At 48.0% G+C, this 18,778-nt stretch overlaps 1 protein-coding gene across 4 annotated transcripts in view; it reads left to right on the forward strand.

Annotated features, from left to right (window-relative positions):
* The window catches only part of CABIN1 (calcineurin binding protein 1), a 1,446,726-nt gene that overhangs the window by 856,232 nt on the left and 571,716 nt on the right, over positions 1-18,778 (forward strand). For all 4 annotated transcript variants that reach the window (XM_086942778.1, XM_086942776.1, XM_086942775.1 and 1 more), the window contains one exon: positions 6,832-7,166. In XM_086942778.1, the coding sequence (XP_086798904.1) occupies positions 6,832-7,166 (335 nt within the window). The remainder of the gene's footprint in view (positions 1-6,831; positions 7,167-18,778) is intronic.

The following is an 18,778-nucleotide window of genomic DNA, read 5'->3' on the forward strand; positions in this document are numbered from 1 at the left end:
GCATGATGTCCTCCTGCATACTGCTAATACCACATGCCAGACTGCAAATGCGCCCACTACAAGAGTGTCTAGCGACACAGTGGAATCAGGCTCAAGGTCAGATTACGGATCTGGTGTTGGTAAACGACCGGACGTATCGCTCTCTGAAGTGGTGGAAAACAGAAAACATTTCCAAGGGACGGTCGTTCCTAGAGCCAATTCCACACGTGATAATAACAGCGGACGCATCGCTCTCCGGATGGGGAGCGCATATGGACAAATACACAGTACAGGGGAAGTGGAGTGTGCAGCAAAAGAAACTGCACATCAACTACCTAGAACTATTAGCAGTATTTCTAGCTCTAAAAGCTTTCCAAATGCAAATAGCAGGAAAAGCAGTCCTGATCAGAACAGACAACATGACTGCAATGTATTACATTCAAAAACAGGGGGGGACACACTCTCTCCAACTGTCCAGACTAGCACAGGACATATGGAGATGGGCCATTCCTCAAAAGATCTACCTGTTAGCGGAACACCTACCAGGAGTTCAAAATCAAATAGCAGACATCCTAAGCAGACAGTCAGAACAAGTACACGAATGGGAGCTGCACGACCAAATACTACAGCCATTCTTCCAAAAATGGGGGCAACCAGAGATAGATCTGTTTGCCAATCATCAGAACGCAAAATGCAAAGAATTCGCATCCAGGTACCCACACCAAAGGTCCCAGGGCAATGCACTGTGGATAAATTGGTCCAACAAATTTGCTTACGCGTTCCCTCCTCTACCACTAATTCCATTACTGGTTCGGAAACTACAACAACACTCAATGACAATGATACTAGTGGCACCCACGTGGGCAAGACAGCCGTGGTTCACCACGCTGCTTCAACTCTCACAAGTACCACATCAAAAGCTAAGGTTATTACCCATGCATCTTACACAGAACCATGGAGAAATAATGCACCCAGATCCCAAACAACTGAACCTAGCGATCTGGCTCCTGAGGTCATAGAGTTTGGGTATTTAGATTTACCACCAGAATGCATGGAAATCATTAAGCAAGCAAGATGTCCTACCACCAGAGCATGCTATGCAGCAAAATGGAAGAGGTTTGCTATACACTGTAACAGTAAGAACATCAACCCTCTGGACACATCCACTAAACAAATCATTTGCTATTTATTACACTTACAGCAATGTAACCTAGCATATACCTCTATCAGAGTTCATCTCGCAGCTAAAGCGGCGTATCTACAAAACAGGCAACATCTGTCACTGTTTAAGGTACCAGCAATTAAAGCTTTCATGGAAGGACTCAAAAGAGTCATTCCACCAAGAAGACCACCTTCCCCAGTCTGGAATCTCAACATAGTGCTTACCAGACTAATGGGGCCACCCTTTGAACCTATGCATAGGTGTGAAATACAATTCCTCACATGGAAGGTGGCCTTCCTCATAGCTATCACGTCACTTAGAAGAGTAAGTGAACTGCAGGCTTTTACGATTCAAGAACCATTTATGCAGCTACACCAAAATAAAGTGGTTCTTAGAACAAACCCAAAATTCTTACCGAAGGTTATTTCAGCATTCCACATCAATCAGTCAGTGGAATTACTGGTTTTCTTTACAAAACCACAAACAGTAGCTGAGAGAGCCCTACATACACTGGACGTTAGAAGGGCCATATTGTACTATATAGAAAGAACACAAACTTTCAGAAAGACAAAACAGCTATTTGTTGCGTTTTCTCCTACACATAAAGGCAATCCCATCTCCAAAGCGGGCATTGCCAGATGGATTGTAAAATGCATTCAAATATGCTACTTAAAGGCAAAGAGAACATTAACTGTTCCTCCTAGAGCTCACTCTACACGTAAACTAGGAGCATCTATGGCATTTCTGGGAAACATTCCACTAGATGACATATGCAAAGCGGCTACCTGGGTTACACCGCACACCTTCACAAAACACTATTGTGTAGATGTGCACACAACACAACAAGCTAGAGTGGGACAAGCAGTATTAAAAACATTGTTTCAGACAGTTGCAACAGACACGGGCGACCACCGCTAGGGAGAGAACTGCTGTATAGTCTATTCATAATGTACCATCTGCAGCCCATATGCCTCGAACGGAATATGCTACTTACCAGTATGCATCTGTTCTTGGCATAGAGGGCTGCAGAGTGGTACATGCCCTCCCAGCCTCCCCGGAAACCTGTGTCTGTTCCAACATTATCTTATTTAGATACACTTACATGGGCACTCTTATCTGTATTCTACTATACTACTCCATCTAACCCTACTATGGCAAAACAATCTAAGGATGGAGCCGATGCCCATGCGCACTACCAACCAAGGGAGGAGTCACCAAGATACAAAAGACTCTCCAAGAGAAAAACAAAGTGCAATCATCCGAGCCCAACACCAGATGGCGATCTATTCATAATGTACCACTCTGCAGCCCTCTATGCCAAGAACAGATGCATACTGGTAAGTAGCATATTCCTTACATCTCCTTGAGGATAAAGGCAGCATGGGCAAGAGCTGGTAACTGAGGGGAAGACCATCTCTAATGCCACTATCTGCTGCTTCCTAGATGCGGCCGACTCCACAACCAGAGATGTCAACACAAGTATCCTAGTCAGACATCATGCCTTGCTTCAAACCCCTGGCCTTAACCCAGAGGTAAAGCAGCATTTGTTTAACCTGGCATTTGATTATCAACATCTCTTCGTATTGCAGGTGCACCAGATGCTCGAAATGCTTAAAAAAGACACTGACCCAGTCAAGTCTGTGGATGCCCATCAAACATCTACTCAGCGGCTGTTCTTTATGGGGTCACAGGGGAGTTAGTAGGACCACCTCTCCAAGCCCACCCATCTCCTTTCAGAGGCAACAGGGACCATACCACCAACATTTAACACAGGGTAATGTAAAGGGGACTACAGAGGCAACAACGCTAGGGGTAGGGGCAAAGGAGACTCAGCTAAAGGAGCTGCTACCTCCAGGGAGTGACTCCCTTTGTCGCCCTCGATCACACAACTCTTGTTGAGGGCAAACATCAGGGGGTTGTTCATCAACCACACAAAACATTTCACCCTACAAAAAAACCTTCAGTCCAGAGAACCAGCACCTTCTTCAAGAAGAGGTTCAGGCACTCATCCTCAAAGGGGCAATAGACCTTGTGCCACCGCAGCATTACTGAAAGTGGGTTGTAGTCTCTATCTTTTCTAATCCCCAAAAAGGACAGGTCTCTAAGGCCCATACTAGTCCTCTGGCCCCTTAGCAAGAACATCCTTGTAGAGCATTACCAAATGGTAACTCTGCAGGATGTAATCTCACTGCTTCAGCAAGGTGACTTTCACATACCCATCCATCGTCACTACCTACAGTTTGTCATAAGAAGTCAACACTGCATCAAATGCTCAGCTGTGGTCTGTCGTCCATCTCATAAAAGGTGGCACACACATGTTCCCCTACCTAGATGATTGAATGGTCAAGAGTGCAGGCAAGCAACAATGTATTGTGTCACCCAAGCCCCTATATTGCTCCTCCACAGATTGGGGTTCACCATAAATGCTGCCAAGTACCACCTCCAGCCCCTTCAAATCCATCCCTTCCTCCAGCAAGGCCTTTTCTAGCCAGGCCAGGGTTCAGACATTCCAGCAGATCCTGTTTTGTTTTCAGCCAGATCGTCAAATCACAGTAAAAACAGTTTTTCTCCTTCTTGAAATTATGGCTTCATGCATAGTCAGGGTGTATGACAGAGGCACGCATGGCTCAACCACCTGCGCCTCTAACACTCAGCCCCAACAACGAATGCACCTAAACAACACATTTCTTTACCACGCAATTTCGTGGTAAAGGCATGTTTGCTAAAGGGATGTGTGGTAAAGTTCACACCTCAGCCCTCTGCCCTGAGTCCTAAAATTCCGAAACTTGCCCTTTAACCTCCCCCAGCCCTGAAAACTATCCAAACCTTAAACTATCCTGACTTCCCCTGCCCTGAGCACTAAAACTCTGCCCTCTACCTCAAAACCTACCCCAACCTCCCCTGAGCCCTATAAACTGCCCCCTGCACTGAAAACTGCTCCTTCCCCCTGCCCTGAGCCCTGAAACTATGCCCCCTACCTTAAAACCGACCCTAGCCCGTCTACCTGAGCCCTAAAATCGGGCCCCTCCCTTAAAACCTATCCTCTTCAGCCCCCTTGCCCTGAGTCCTAAAACTGTCCCCTTTCCTTAAAACCTACACCCCACCAGCTCCTGCCAAACTTACCTCGTCACGTCCCTGTCCTTCGTGCAGGTCCTCCCTTCCGGTTCTTCTCTCCGCCCTCTTAGTAAGGTAGAGCGACCGATTGCCTCAACCATGCATATTCGTGGTTAAGGCAAGTTTTGTTTAGCTTCCGGTAAAGCGGAATGCATGCTTGAAGCCGCGTTGTAAAGGCTTTTTCCTGCATAGCCATAGTCTCCCATACCAGGCTGCACATGCGTCCTCTTCAACAGGGCCTAACAGCACAATGGTCACACGGGTCCCAGACTCGCGCCTGGCAGTCCACATGTGTTGCGCATTTCTGAAGCACTCTTCCTAGAGACTGGACAATTGTTTCTAGATTGACTACTTTGCGCCCATATTTCATGATTGCGCTAGAGAATTGGATAACTAGATACTTGGAGACTTTGTGATTGCATACATAGCCCTGGTATATTCTTGATTAGCATAGATGAAACACTTGTTGGCATGGCAAAGATTTGAAAGACGCTTTTGAGAAAAAGGCTTTTGGTGGAACATTTACTTTGCAACTCTACATTGAATTATTTGGGAGTGCTCGAAGCTTTACGTATGATTTGGTCTTGACCCTACAGAAGAATGAATGGTGGCTCTTCTCCCTTCTTTAGCACCCATTACGTGATTTCTTCATCGGCTGCAACTTCCTGATTTGTGTCTACATTTAGTGTGTGTGCTCTTTTCTCCCAGCCACCTATTCATCTTTGAATGTTAAGGACGTGATCACCACAATAAAGGGGTCTCCACATCAGTTACTTCAAGCTCCTGGCTCCTTAGCTCTCAAAACCTTTTTTCAAGGAGATTTAGCACCAAGTAGTCCTAATAAAGACGGACAAAAAGGACCACCATGTGTTATATCCAAAAGCAAGGTGGCACACATTCATTGCAGTTATCAACAGTAGTGTACATCATTTGGCATTAAGCACTTCACCATTGGATATACCTACTGGCAGAGTACCTTCCAAGAGAGGACAACTCTGCAGAACGGCTCAGTAGGATGCTGATGCAAGTCCATGAGTGAGAACTTCACCTACAAGTCCTACACCCGCACTTCTGCCAATAGGGGCGGGGGGTCCTTGAGGTCAACGTCTTCACCACCACCTGAAACGCAAAGTGCCAAAACGTTTTCTCCAGATTCCCACAGTCCAAGGGCAATGCTCAGCGATGAATTAGACGGGGATCGTTGTCTACGTTTTTCCTCCTTTCCCACTTCGGTATGTGGTTCGGAAGCTTCAGCAAATATCCCTTATCATCTTAGTGACCCCAACGTGACTGACAAGCGGGATTCTAAACCCTCCTCGAGATGTCCGTTGTCCACCACAAGAAGCTCCACAACACACTGCTCCATCTCCTCAGAGCCAAGGTAAAATCCAGCACCCCACCCCTAGAAAGCTCAATTTAAAAATGTGACTCCTGACGTCCTAGATTTCGGTTAGCTACATCTCTCTCAAGATTGCATGGATAGCCTAAAAGAAGCATGAAGACCCACTATGCAAGTCTGTAATGCGGCTGAGTGGAAAAGGATTGTCCATCACTGCATTTCCAAGCAGTTGGACCCTCCTAAACCTGCAGTCCAGGTTATTATCTGTCACGTCCACTTGCAAAAATCAGGCCTAGTTTGCACCATCATACACCTTCAAGTGGCATCTATTGCAGCCTACTTGCAGAATAGGGAGCACTCACCCCCATCTGGAACCTTAATGTTGTTCATACCAGACTCATGGGTCCTTCATTTGAAACACTACATTCATGCCCCTCACAATATCTCTCCTGGAAGGTCATCTTCCTTGTAGCTGTTATATCCTTAAGAAACGATAGCGAGCTGCAGGCCCTCCCTTTAGAGGAGCTTTTCAAGTTCATAATGACAAGTTTGTCCTCCGAAATAACCATATGTACCTTGCCAATGTGGTGTCTACCATCCACCTCAACCAGACCATAGAGCTCCCTTTGTTTTTCCCTCAGTCAGACTTGGTTGGAGAGAGGGCCCTTCAAACCCTTGACTTCAACCATACCCTTGTACTATATTAACAGGACTAAACACTTTTGCAGCGCACTAAACTGCAAAGTTGTTGACATTTCTTTGTTTTGGTTTTGCCAAAAGGTGGTGGATGTGGTTTTAGATTTAGGGTGTAAATATAATGCTGGACCTCCATAGGGCTTGTGTAAGTGTAGAAGGCTGTGACTTCACAGCTAGTTAAGCCCGACAGAATTTCAAAGCTTGTGAGATTGGCTACATTGGTGTGACTGTTGAGTGAGAGGTGGGGTATTTAGGTAAGATTGCTTGGGATTTAATGCTTTATATCGTCATGTTACTGCTCAGGGTAGTGTGAGTGCAGGTTGTCTTGTGAATTTGTAAATGTAAATAACTTGATCTGGGCAAGAGTGACTGAATTGAAATATCTTGGTGTCTTTACTGTACCATTCACAGTCCTGGAAGCTGGTAATAGTTATTCTCGCAGGTTGTGCAATAGGCTGGTTCTAGAAATAAGTTTAGTTGCAATTGCCACAGGTTAATAGTGGGAATGACTGAATAGCATCTCTTTTTTTCCTGTTTGCAGGAAAGCCTGAAGAGACAGCAGAAATATCCGAAATTCTGTGCAGTGGAGAGCATGGCCAGAAAGTATTTTCTGATTCATGTGTACAAATGGCAGTTTCCACTACTCCGAAGCCTGTTCCACCACCTCCTGCCCAGTGGGACTCCAGGAAAAGATCAGAGACTTGTGGGGAATTTCCTGACTACCCTCAGAGTCTTCCCACAGACTTTGAGGAGCGGTGCAATGTCCTGACACAGCAATGCACCAGCGCCTTCCGCCTGTGCCTTAGCCGCTTTCCACAGCACTATAAGAGCCTCTACAGGCTGGCTTATCTGTACACCTACAGCAAGACCCACCAGGTGAGATACTGTGGATGTTTCAGCAGGCTGTGTGTGGCAATCACGTATTGAACATGCTTCCCTCCTTCCACTCCAAATGATTTCACAGTTTCACTTGGAAAGCAAACCCTTCAGTGTTCGTATTCAGTTAGGGTTATTGTGTTGCTCTTGACCTATCACAGACTGATAGCTTGAATACGTGTGAGGAATAATTTACATAAAAGTACACTAAATACATTGGGCCATGTGTAGGGAGCCCTCTGCACTGGTGTAAAGTAAAATGGCTGCTGTATACAGATCTTAGTTGACAGGGATTGTGGTATAGAGCTCATTGGGTAAGAGTCAAAGTAAGTCCAGTATATTTTGCATACCTGTTCTTTTGTTCTTATGGTTGTGTGTACATTTTTTATTTTATGTGTTGTTGGCTGCAGTGTTTTAACTTTTCTTCTCACCAGATGAAGGGTTGGCCCTCAGTTTTTGCCTTACGGAGTTATTTTACTGGTAGACGAGAGCAGGATTTTAGTTGAACCGCAATTTAAAATGTGTATGTTTTCACCAGCGTACAACCCCAAGACTGTTTGTTCTCGCAGAACATGAGATTTCGTCAGAGAGCATTACATATCCGTGGCTAGTTTTTTGTTGTTGCTTTTAAGTGCATAATTAGCTTACATTAAAAACCAGTGGCGAGGGGGACACTGAACCAAAACAAGGAGAGTTGCATTCTTAGATTTTCGTAGGCACTTTTGGATAAAGCGTGGGCTTTTTACAAGACTGACAATTTCATGATTTGTTTTGTAAATCACGAAATCCAGAAGGGTCTGTAGACTGTGCCATCACCACCCCCTTTTGTACCGCTTTTGGCCGCCATAAGTGTGGCAGGGTATGCTCAGACGTGAGTCCCTTGCTCACTTTGCCACTGGATTCAAGCAAGCCGGGCTGAAGACGGCTGGAATGCCAGAAACCGGTCCTCGGAAGCTTATTTCCGGTCCAGGGAAGACATGGCTTGGCAGTTTGGGCTGGACTGTTCCCATGAGGCACAGGGTCAAACTGATTTGCATATAGCCATGTTGAAATGGGGAAACAGAGTGGGCTAAAGAACGGTGATGGATTAAACCCAGATCTTTTGACTGGGTGTGAGTGTTTGATTGATTCAGATGCTTCGTCCATCACCACCCCCTTTTGTACCACTGGTGAATACCAAGGAGCAGGGCACAGTGACTGCTTGTTTTGGGAGATCCAGTAACCTTTTTTCAACACTGGACTCAAAACTAAGCATCCAAGAATGCATATTTCCAGGCGATATTGACTGATAAACTTCAGTGCAGTGTAAAAGGTCCCGTGCCTTACTGCAGCCACCTTAATCCTTCTATTCATCGTGTCACACTCTCTCATCACGGAGAGGCAAAGGCATCTATGTGCCTCATACCTTTTCTGAGGATAGGAAATGGCTGATGTTTCCTGCTTAATTTGTGATCTTGTGTAAAAATTAAGCTGGCGCTCAGGTGACGCAACACAATACCTTCGGCTCTAGTCTGCAATATATAACAAAACAAAAAATAAGGTCAAACGTTTCACGAAGAGGGTGGGAGCCCATTCAAATTCAAAAGCAGAGTGGGTGGGTTAGAGAAGAGAAACGTGCAGCCAACTGCAGAAGCAATTTAAAGTGTAGTGCTGAATGTTAAATTTACATCTATATTCTGATTAAAAGAAGAATCATGGCTTGGAAGTAACAAACTGCTCAACACTGAGTAATTGATAACTAGATTTAATGAAACCGTCCATGGCAGTAACAGACACGTGGCTTTCCTTGCGCAATCGGGAGGCAAAGGTCACTCGGAAGGAATACTTGTTGGTACTTGAGCCAACATCGACATAAAAAGTAATGTAATTAAATTAGAGACAGAATACAAGCGGAGCAATAGGAAGAGGAAGAGCGAATTCAGTGTAAGTGCAAACGGGTGTGGGAGATAACACCTAAAAAACAGGCGGTACAAGGAGATGGCCCCACTCCTCTCATGCGACCTCGGTGTCAACCATTCGAAGTAAAGGAAGTTAGACACCAAAACACCCACGTGAGCCCTTTGAAACCAATAGAGGACACATCCAAAGGAAAGCATGGCTTGGCAGATCAGGCTGGACTGTTTGTTTTGCCAATGTGCAACATTCCGACCATCATCTTGTGTGTTTTGTTGTAGAATATATTCATTGGTTTTGGGCCCAGCCCATGGCTCAGTCTGTTTCTGTGAGAAAACTTGAATGTTTGCTTCACTATGCATGGTATGGCTCATAGAAGGTTTTTATAGCAACACATCCTACTAGTCAGCAGTGTTCATTGTGCAGACGAAGGTGTTGCCTAGATGAGCAATCAGTTTTAGAATCCATAGGGAAGGTGGTATAATCCGAAGTAGAAAAGAACATTAAGTGAAGGGGTGATCAGCTGACAGAGGAAAGAGAGAAACAAGCAATGGTGCACCACCACCTTATGGTGATGATCATTGTAGTGCTTAATTACTTGATATACTATGTAGTGCAATGCAACCTGAAAACATAAGGCCTGAGAAGGCTTTTGGTGTACCCCCATGTTCTGATGCCGTTCCTAAAACATAACATAATCCTGTACTGGTCCATTCAAATCCACAGAATGTATGAAAAATGTGCATCCAATCCCAGGGCCAGTGGGAGCTCTACTGGTTTACATTCCAGGCTCAGTTCCCCTCTGTTCTTTACCCTTGCATATCGGAAAGAAACAGGTTAGTATTAGATTCCTTACCTTAGAATATCCCCAGGCGTCAGTCCGCGTCCGTCGTCGGTGTCTTTGGCGCCGGGATGACGTCGCCGGAGTACTTAGACGCAGCCCTCGTGCGCTGACGTCAGTTCTTCTTTTTTCCGCGGCAGCAAGCGCTGATCCAGAAAAAGTGGTACCCTTAGTCAATTTTTGGCTAAACTTTTTCGGCCTTATTGATCTCTTTTTTCGAGTCGAACGACTCCATCGGTGCCGGTAGGGATGCCCGGGATCAAACCCTGTGCCGACTGCAACCGACTGATGTCGGTTACTATCCCCCATCGCCGGTGCCTGCATTGCCTGGGGCCCGACCATGATGACAAGTCATGCCCCGACTGCCGGGCCTTGACGTCGAAGGCTAGGCGGGAGCGGTCCCGTAGGCGCCTCGAGCTCTGGCAGTCTGCCCACGCCGCTCGAGGTCCCGGTCCGGGAGGAGGTCGAGGGACCGGTCGCGGGCCGGAGTCATCCCAGCTCGGCGAGTTGACACCACTCGTCGGGCTGCAAGTCCTCCGGTAAGAGGCACAAGAAGTCGAAGAGGCGACCCCGCTCTTCTGACTCACCCCGACGCTTGGGTCAGCGGCAGATCCCTCTCCCTATCCCAACCTGAGCACATAGTTGTGACCGATGCGTCCCTCCTGGGCGGGGGAGGGGGGCCACATGGGAGAGGCGGAGATCAGAGGCCTCAGGACTCCGGCGGAGTCCTGGCTCCACATCAACCTTCTGGAGCTGCGGGCAATCCGGCACCATTGTTAGTTCTATTATGGCTCTGCGTATCTGGCGCGGAGAAGCTGTGTATCAGAACTGACAGCGCGCATGGGCGGCGTCTAAGTACAACGTCATTCCGGCGCTAACGACGCCGACGATGGATGCGGAGCCGCGTACGACGCCTACCGACGCGCAGGGGTATTGCTACGCAAAAATTTCCAGATCCAGTCTGACGCCTGGGGATATTCTAAGGTAAGGAATCTATTTATTTATTTATTTATTTAGTGTATTTGTAGAGCGCAAAACCTGTCACCCAGAGGGCATCCTGGCGCTTTGATCAAGAACCATAGACTTAACAGCTCAGGCCTTTTATGGAAATAGGTTGGTTTTTAACGCTTTCCTAAAGGGTAAGTAGTCCTTGTGGCTTCTCAGAGAGAGTGGGAGAGAGTTCCAAAGTTTGGCCACTGCAACACTGAATGAGTGGCCACCCATCCTCACTCTGTGAAACCTCGGAACTACAAGAAGATGCGCCGAAGAAGAGCGGAGGGGTCGCGATGCAGAGTACCATGCAAACATCTTTTGCAAAGGGCTGGGGCCCTGTTGGTGAACAGCTTTAAACACAAGGCACGCAGCTTTGTATTGTACCCGCAGATGAATCGGGAGCCAGTGTAGGTCTCTTGAGGCAAGGGTGGAGGAACTGGACCTAGGGCGGGAGAGAGCCAGCTTGGCGGCCATATTTTGCACCCGCTGTAGCTTACCGGTCAGATTTTTTGGGGCCTCCAAAAGAAGCCCATTGCAGTAGTCGAGGCGACTTAATATGGTCCCACGAACTACTTCCGGCCTTGCTTGAGCGGGGAGAAGGGGCAAAACCTTGCGCAACATGCGCAACAGCATCGTACACATAGAGGTGGTTTTATTGACGTGTATGTCAAGCTGTAGGTTAGGGCCAAAAATCACCCCCAGATTATGGGCTGATTCCACCGCCAGTACTGGCTCAAGAAAGGTACTGGGCCAAAAGTTGTCTGGGAGTGCCCGCGGAATCCTGTCGATGGAACAATGGAGTACCTCCGTCTTGGAGCTATTAAATTGTAGAGAATTAGCTCGTAGCCAGTCTGCTGTGGCTGCCATGCAGCGATGGAAGGTATCCAGCGAGACCGCGTTATTCCCTTCCAGTGAAAAGACCAGCTGGGTGTCATCGGCATAATTAAATGCCGAGACACCAAAAGATTTTATTAGCTGGACTAAGGGACGGAGGTACAAATTAAAAAGTATAGGGCTGATGGCCGAGCCCTGTGGGACCCCCTGTCCTACACTCCTTGGCTCGGAGGTGAATGGTGGAAGTGAAACCAGCTGTTGCCTGCCGTCAAGATAGGAAGTCAGCCAGTCTCTTGCCCCCTCAGTGACCCCGCACTCCTCAAGTCTCCTGACAAGGGTCCAATGGCAGACCGTGTCGAACGCGGCTGACATGTCGAGCAGCACTAAAAAGGCTGCCCGACCACAGTCGACACGCGAACGAAGATTGTCCAACACGGTCACCAGCGCGGACTCCGTCCCGTGGCCGGGGCGGAAGCCAAACTGGTCCTCATCGAACCAGCCGATGTTTTCCAGGAAACCTGAGAGTGAGCGAGTCACCCATTTTTCCAGAATCTTGATAGGAAAAGGGAGCAAGGATATGGGCCTGTAGTTGGAGAGACAGGCAGGATCCAAAGTGGGCTTTTTAAGCAGAGGTGACACTACTGCTAATTTCCAGCATTCTGGCACCGATGACGACTCCAAAGATTGGAGACAGATCACTAACTAATGTCTCTTACGAATATATCTTTACACAAGTAGTAACTTGTGCAGCAGGGGTAGTTACAGGGCACCGATCGGGGAAGAATCGGAGGCAGAATAATTGAGAGGCCTCTGCTAGGGAATCAGAGCCTCATCCGGCAGTCAACATAAGAGAGGGGCTGACCAGGAAATAAGAGACCAAGACAGCCTGGTATTGACCCAACCAAGACGCATTTGTGTGCACACGAGTGGAGCAGCGACGAGGACGTACGCAGCTCCACTTGAGCGCACAACAAAGTTGGGTTGACCCAGAGGGAGTTAATAGGAAGAAAGGAAGTTGAGATTCTGTCACCCATTAGCCTACTGGACCGAGGGAAGATACCAATATGATAGACCTTGGCCAAAGGAAATTCATTTGAGCCAGAGGATATGGCTATAGCCGAGGGCTGCCTCCGGCATGGAGGAGGAGGATCCCAAGTGGAACTTCCCCCTACATGTACGAATGCCTAAAAAGATGGGATTGCCATGTTAGGGAGAAACTATTAGAGTCACCTGAAATAAGAGTTTACCCAGTACTTATGAGGGTCACTACAGGGATCCTACATTTGCCTTCGGCTCAGATGGCTAAAGAGGGGTTAAGGACAAAGTTACTGTCATTACTGGATGGGGCAGGGAAATGGATTTCATGCTTCGAAAAGAACACTGCAGGAATAAACCTAGCAATAGGTGATCTAAAAAGTCTGCTAAGTAGCCTCATTGGAGAACAAGATTAACGCGGTCACTGCAACCCAGTGTACTTTTCTGAACTTTTAAGTGATGGATAGGCCTGTCAGGTCATCCAGTAGGGTCTAGACACTGCTGACTCCTTGGCTAGAACAATAGCTATGTCGATAACTACCAGACGGCATACATGTTTGAGAGGCTCTGGATTCTCCCAAGATGTGCAGAATGCCTTGATGGACTTGCCCTTCGATGGGGCTAGACGTTTTGGTGCAAAAGCTGATTCTGCCATGGAGAGGTTTAACCCCTTGCATGCTGATGACGGCAGGGAGCCATCATGGCACACAGAGCTCGTGTGCTGATGACGGCTCCCGGCCGTCGTGACCGCACCCGCGATCGGAATGTGCCGCACAGGCGCAGAATCGCGGCAGCATGCAAGGGGTTAAAGTAAGTAACGCAATAGCTCGCTCCCTGGGTCATCAGACTGAGCCCAAGGATTACAGGACCTTAGAGACTTTGGAGGCTTTGCCAGAAGCTTTTCTTTTTGTGGACGACAGCAGTTTCGGCAGCAGCAACAGCAGCCAGCCAACCCCCTATCTAGAAGTTATAGGGGGAGTGGGAAGGGTAGACAGTGGTTAGCCCCCGTTCCCTAATCATCCTCATCTGTCACCTTTGTGGGAAAGCAGCCCTTGTTTTCTCATCTCAGACCATAGTTTACTGGTGGGAGTATGGGTGTCCCAGTTTCTACAGCATTGGATATGTGGGTGTTGGATATTGTAGAAAAGGGGTACGCCTTTTTCTTCCAGGAATTTAGCCCACCTTTTCCACTTCAACAAAATGTTGTTTCGGCAGACAATCTCCTCCAACAAAAGGTTCAATCTATGCTTCAGAAGGGTGCTATGGAGTTGGTTCCAGAGCAGGAACGGGGTCAAGGATGTTATTCACATTATTTCCTGATTCCAAAAAAGGACGGATGTTTGTGTCCGATTTTAGAACTCAGGATTTTGAACTGGTTTCTCAAGCAGGAAAAGCTCAGATGCTTCTTGCACTGGAGAAAGAAGACGGTGGTGTCAATCGACTTGCAGGATGCCTACTTTCACATCCCTATCCGGCAGTCACACAGGAAGGATCTCTGCTTAACAGTGGGGTCTCAACACTATCAGTTGGCGGTCCTTCCGTTTGGTCCTACTTCCGCATTGCGAGTCTTCATGAAGGTGATGGCAGTAGTCAAAGCTCATCTCAGAAAGTTGGGGGTACCAGTATTCCCTTACCTGGACAATTGGCTCATCCCCAGGTTGGTGTTCCATCACTTGCAGTTGGCACTCAGTGGTTGTTTAACTTGGGTGTTTCTTTCAACAAACCCAAATCTCACCTATAGCTCTCTCAGCACACTGTGTTCATAGGGGCAGTACTGGACACTAAGGTAAGTCGAGCCTTTCCTCCTCCGTTACAGAGGATTCTGGACATTCAAGCTATGAATTCAATGATTCAGAATAGAGCAATGATTCAGATCCTGGAGGTCTCGCACTTGTTAGATCTATTAGCTTCCTGCATTCTGTTGGTCAGCCATGCACGCTGGCACATGAAGGCCCTCCAGTGTTGTCTCCGCAGGCAGAGGATTCAACACAAAAGAGTTCTCCAGTCAACTGTGAAGATCTCCTGAGAGACTGTAGTGGATCTGCAATGGTGGAGTGTGTGCAGCAATCTCTCTAAAAGGAAACCGTTTCATCCTTCTTCTCCAGTGGCTACAGTTATATTGGATGCCTCCACCTTAGGATGGGGAACTCATCTATGGGATCTGGAGGTCAAAGAACTTTGGTCTCCAGAGGAACAGTTGTTGCACATTAATCCGTTGGAATTGCGGCAATAACGTCCGGCTCTAAAAACCTTTCTCCCTTCACTTTGCGGTCAGTCAGTACAAGTCTTGACGGACAATACTACATCGATGTGGTACACAAAGAAGCAGGGGGAATAGGGTTGGAACTTCTCTGCAGAGAGGCTCTGCCACTGTGGTCCAGGGTGCAGAATCATCAGATTTGTTTGATGGCAAATAATTTTGCTGGAGTTCTCAGCGTGCGTGCAGACAGTCCCAAACTGCATTTTTCAGCCAACCACAAGTGATTTCTCCATTTGGAGGTAGTTCTTTACATTTTACGGTTATGGGGGAACCAACAGATAGACCTGTTTGACGCTCTGAACAACATGCACTGCCTGATATTCTGCAGCCTCCAGTATCCAGTGTAGGAGACATTAAGGGATGTGCTTCCATTGGACTTCGGAACCCAGCTGCTTTATGCGTTTCCCCTATACCCTTGATACCTCAGGTGTTGAGGAAGGTTCCGGGCATATGTCATATTAGTAGCCCTGGATTGGCAGAGAAAGGTGGGAAACACAGACCTTCTTTACCACTCCATATATCCATTGTTCCGTCTCCCTCTCCGGGCAGGTCTCCTCACAGGGGCAGGTTCTACACCTCCACCTTCAGATTCTGCATTACAAGCCTTAACAGTTTTAGGGCGCGTGCACTGGCACTGAGTCTGGGTAGCAGGCTCCTGTGCACTGTCAGAGTCGAAAACCAGCATCAGGTAACCCAAATGGGGACAAGTAGTTGGGATGGGGGGGGCGCGCATCTCCAAAAAAAAAACTGTTTTCTTACAGGGATATACTTGGCCCAGTTTATCGAGCCATAGCAGGATGGATCGCAGGACAGTAGAAGCAAACAACACAGCCCCAGTGACTGTGGCCAAGTAGCCCCTGCCTGCCATGTGTCCCACCTAAAGGGTTCTGGCATGTGCAGGATGCTGGTGAACTCAAAATATGCATAAATGTGTACATATTCAAAAGCTTTACCTGAATATGTAGGTTCGAGGCATGTGGGCTGCTGAATTCATATCTGTGCATAGATCTCCGCTTAGTGTTGGGTCCGGATGATTGCACATTGTTGTCCTGGAAGGGTCTTCGAAGTATCACGAGATAGGTGGCTCCTCCCCTGGACTACAGTGCGCATGGGCATCCTCTCCATCCTCAGATTGTTTTTTTTCCGCCATTGGGTTCGGATGTTACTATCTTAGCTCAAGTTAGGAAAACTTTCTACAAAGCCAAATGGCTTTCGATAGCGTCGGTATTGTTTCGTTCGGTATCGGTGCCTTTGCTTAGAGGACATCGAGGACTCAACAGGTTTTTTCTTTCCACACTCTACCCGATCTTAGATCTGAAATGGAAAGAAGTCCATTCAAGCGGTGTCCCCTTTGCAATGCAAAATACCCGCACATCGATGTCCACCCGGTGTGCAACAAGTGCCTGTCCCCAGACCATAACAAAGCCAACTGTATGGCCTGTGCCATGTTCAGGTCGAAGAAAACCCTCAAGATTCGAGGCGCGGCTCGATTGGAGTCGAAGAAGTTAGCGCCTGTTCCCGTGAACATCTTCGGGACCGAAGACGAGGAGGTCGTTGATCTGGAGGATCAGGAACACTGCTCCGATCCGGCTTCGAGCCATGACTCCGAGTATGACGCCGAAGACGAGGAGGTACAAGACGAAGACGAGAACGTCGTCGATGAGGTAGGAGACGACGTGGAGGCCCTTGGGGCCGTAGAAGATAGCTCGGGCGAAGAGCTAGGCCAACCCGGCTACACGTTGGCCGAAGATAACGCACTCAATAAGGCTCAGGTCAAGGGATCGCCACTAGGCCTTACTCAAGATCCACAATCTCGTTCCACAGCCCTGCATAAAGGCCCGGCTTCGAACATTTCTAAAGAGCCTGCGGTTTCGAAACCGCCATCGGTCGATACAAAGAAATCGAAACCGACAGCATCTTTGCAGAAACCGAAAGTGCTTGTGCCTCTCGTCGGCTCCAAGGCCTCAAACCCCTCGGAGCCGAAGAAAAAGAAAATGGCCGTCGATGCCGGAAAACTCAAGAAGGTCGTCGAGCCAATGGTGGGGCGCCGGAGACCAAGGTCAAGGCCGTCGACCCATCGAAGCCGACGCCGAAGGGTGTCAATTTCCACAACCGGCTGGAACCGAAAGACGGGATCGATCCTCGTCGAAGCCTACGGACAAGTCGAAGACTGGCTCCAAGGACCCTGTCGAGTCGAGTCGACGAGACCCAGTCCGTTCATAGCCAAAGAAGTGTCGGAGTCGCTCCAACGCATCAAGGATAAGGCTACATCGGTAGAACTGAAGAAGGCCCCGACGCCGAAGCTGGTCGGACAGGTTCAGACCGCGTCGACACCTATCAAGTTTGGGTTACCACCCTCGGTGCGTCCGAAGATGTTCGAGCCCAAACAATCTGTCGGCGCCACTAAACATGTGTCGACGGAAATGGAGGCTACGGAAGAGCCTGAAGACCAAGAGCCGAGACAATTCATCGACTCGGAGACTGTCCATATACAACGAAAGTTAATGCCAGACACTCCCATGGAATCATATAGGATCCCCTTGAAGAAAAAGAGACTTTCTACAACTTCTCCAGCTCTTGTGGAACCCCTCCATCACTATGGACAGGAACCTCAAAATTATTCCCCAACATACTCAGATGTGGAGACAGGGGATAATGACAATGAGGATGACCTCTATCATGTGGACACTGATCCTGATGATCAAGACCAACAATGGACGGACCCTGCTGACTCAAGGGATCCGCAGACTGGCCCTGACACTCATGTGTACAGTGTGAAAACGTCTCCTACTGAGGACACAACTGCTTTTAACGCCCTTATTGAGAGGGCAGCCAGTAATCATGACGTCGAGCTACATGCTGACCCCGTGGACGAAGACTTTCTGGTCGACACTTTTTTAACTTCAGAAAGGGCAGTCAAAACCCTACCCATGCTCAAAGGGGTCCTCAAGCATGCTGCTGACATTTTTAAAGATACCACTAGGGCCAGGGTGTTAAACCCAAGGATTGAGAGGAAATATCGGCCGGCCCCTGTGGACCCTCCTTATATAAAGGGACAGTTGCCATTGGATTCATTGGTTGTTTCTAATGCACGTAAGAGAGCAAACTCCCAGTCTACAGGTGATGCCCCTCCTCCTGACAAAGAGTCAAAGGTTATGGAGACTTCAGGAAAAAGAGTGGCTGCGCAGGCGGCTAACATCTGGTGCATTGCCAACACTCAGGCACTCTTGGCCAGATATGACAGGGCACATTAGGATACCCTTGAGACACTATTGCAACACCTACCTGATCAGTACAAGGAGGGGGCAGAGCTACTCATCCAGGAGGGGAAACTCATAACTAATGCTTCTATTAACTGCGCTCTAGATGCAGCTGACACTGCAGCCAGGGCCATCAACACTAGTGTTATGCTAAGACGACACGCCTGGTTGAGGATTTCAGGATTCAAACCTGAAATTCAAACTTCTATCCTCAATCAGCCAGTTAACCCATACTTCTTATTCGGACCTGAGGTTGACACCACCCTTGAGAAACTTAAAAAGGACACAGAGACTGCAAAGTCTATGGGGGCTCTGCAGTCACAGCAGTTTCGGGGTGGCTCCTTTCGTCGCTCCAGTACTAGAGGCCCCTCAAGAGGCCAGTCAACGCAACAGACACAATACAATAAGGGAGGTACACAATCCACCTACAAAAAGAACAACCGGGGTGGATATCGGGGTAACAACATCAAGGGCAGAGGTAGAGGAAACAACAGTT

This window comes from Lissotriton vulgaris, chromosome 11 (genome assembly GCF_964263255.1).
Source record: "Lissotriton vulgaris chromosome 11, aLisVul1.2, whole genome shotgun sequence".
Lineage (NCBI taxonomy): Eukaryota > Metazoa > Chordata > Amphibia > Caudata > Salamandridae > Lissotriton > Lissotriton vulgaris.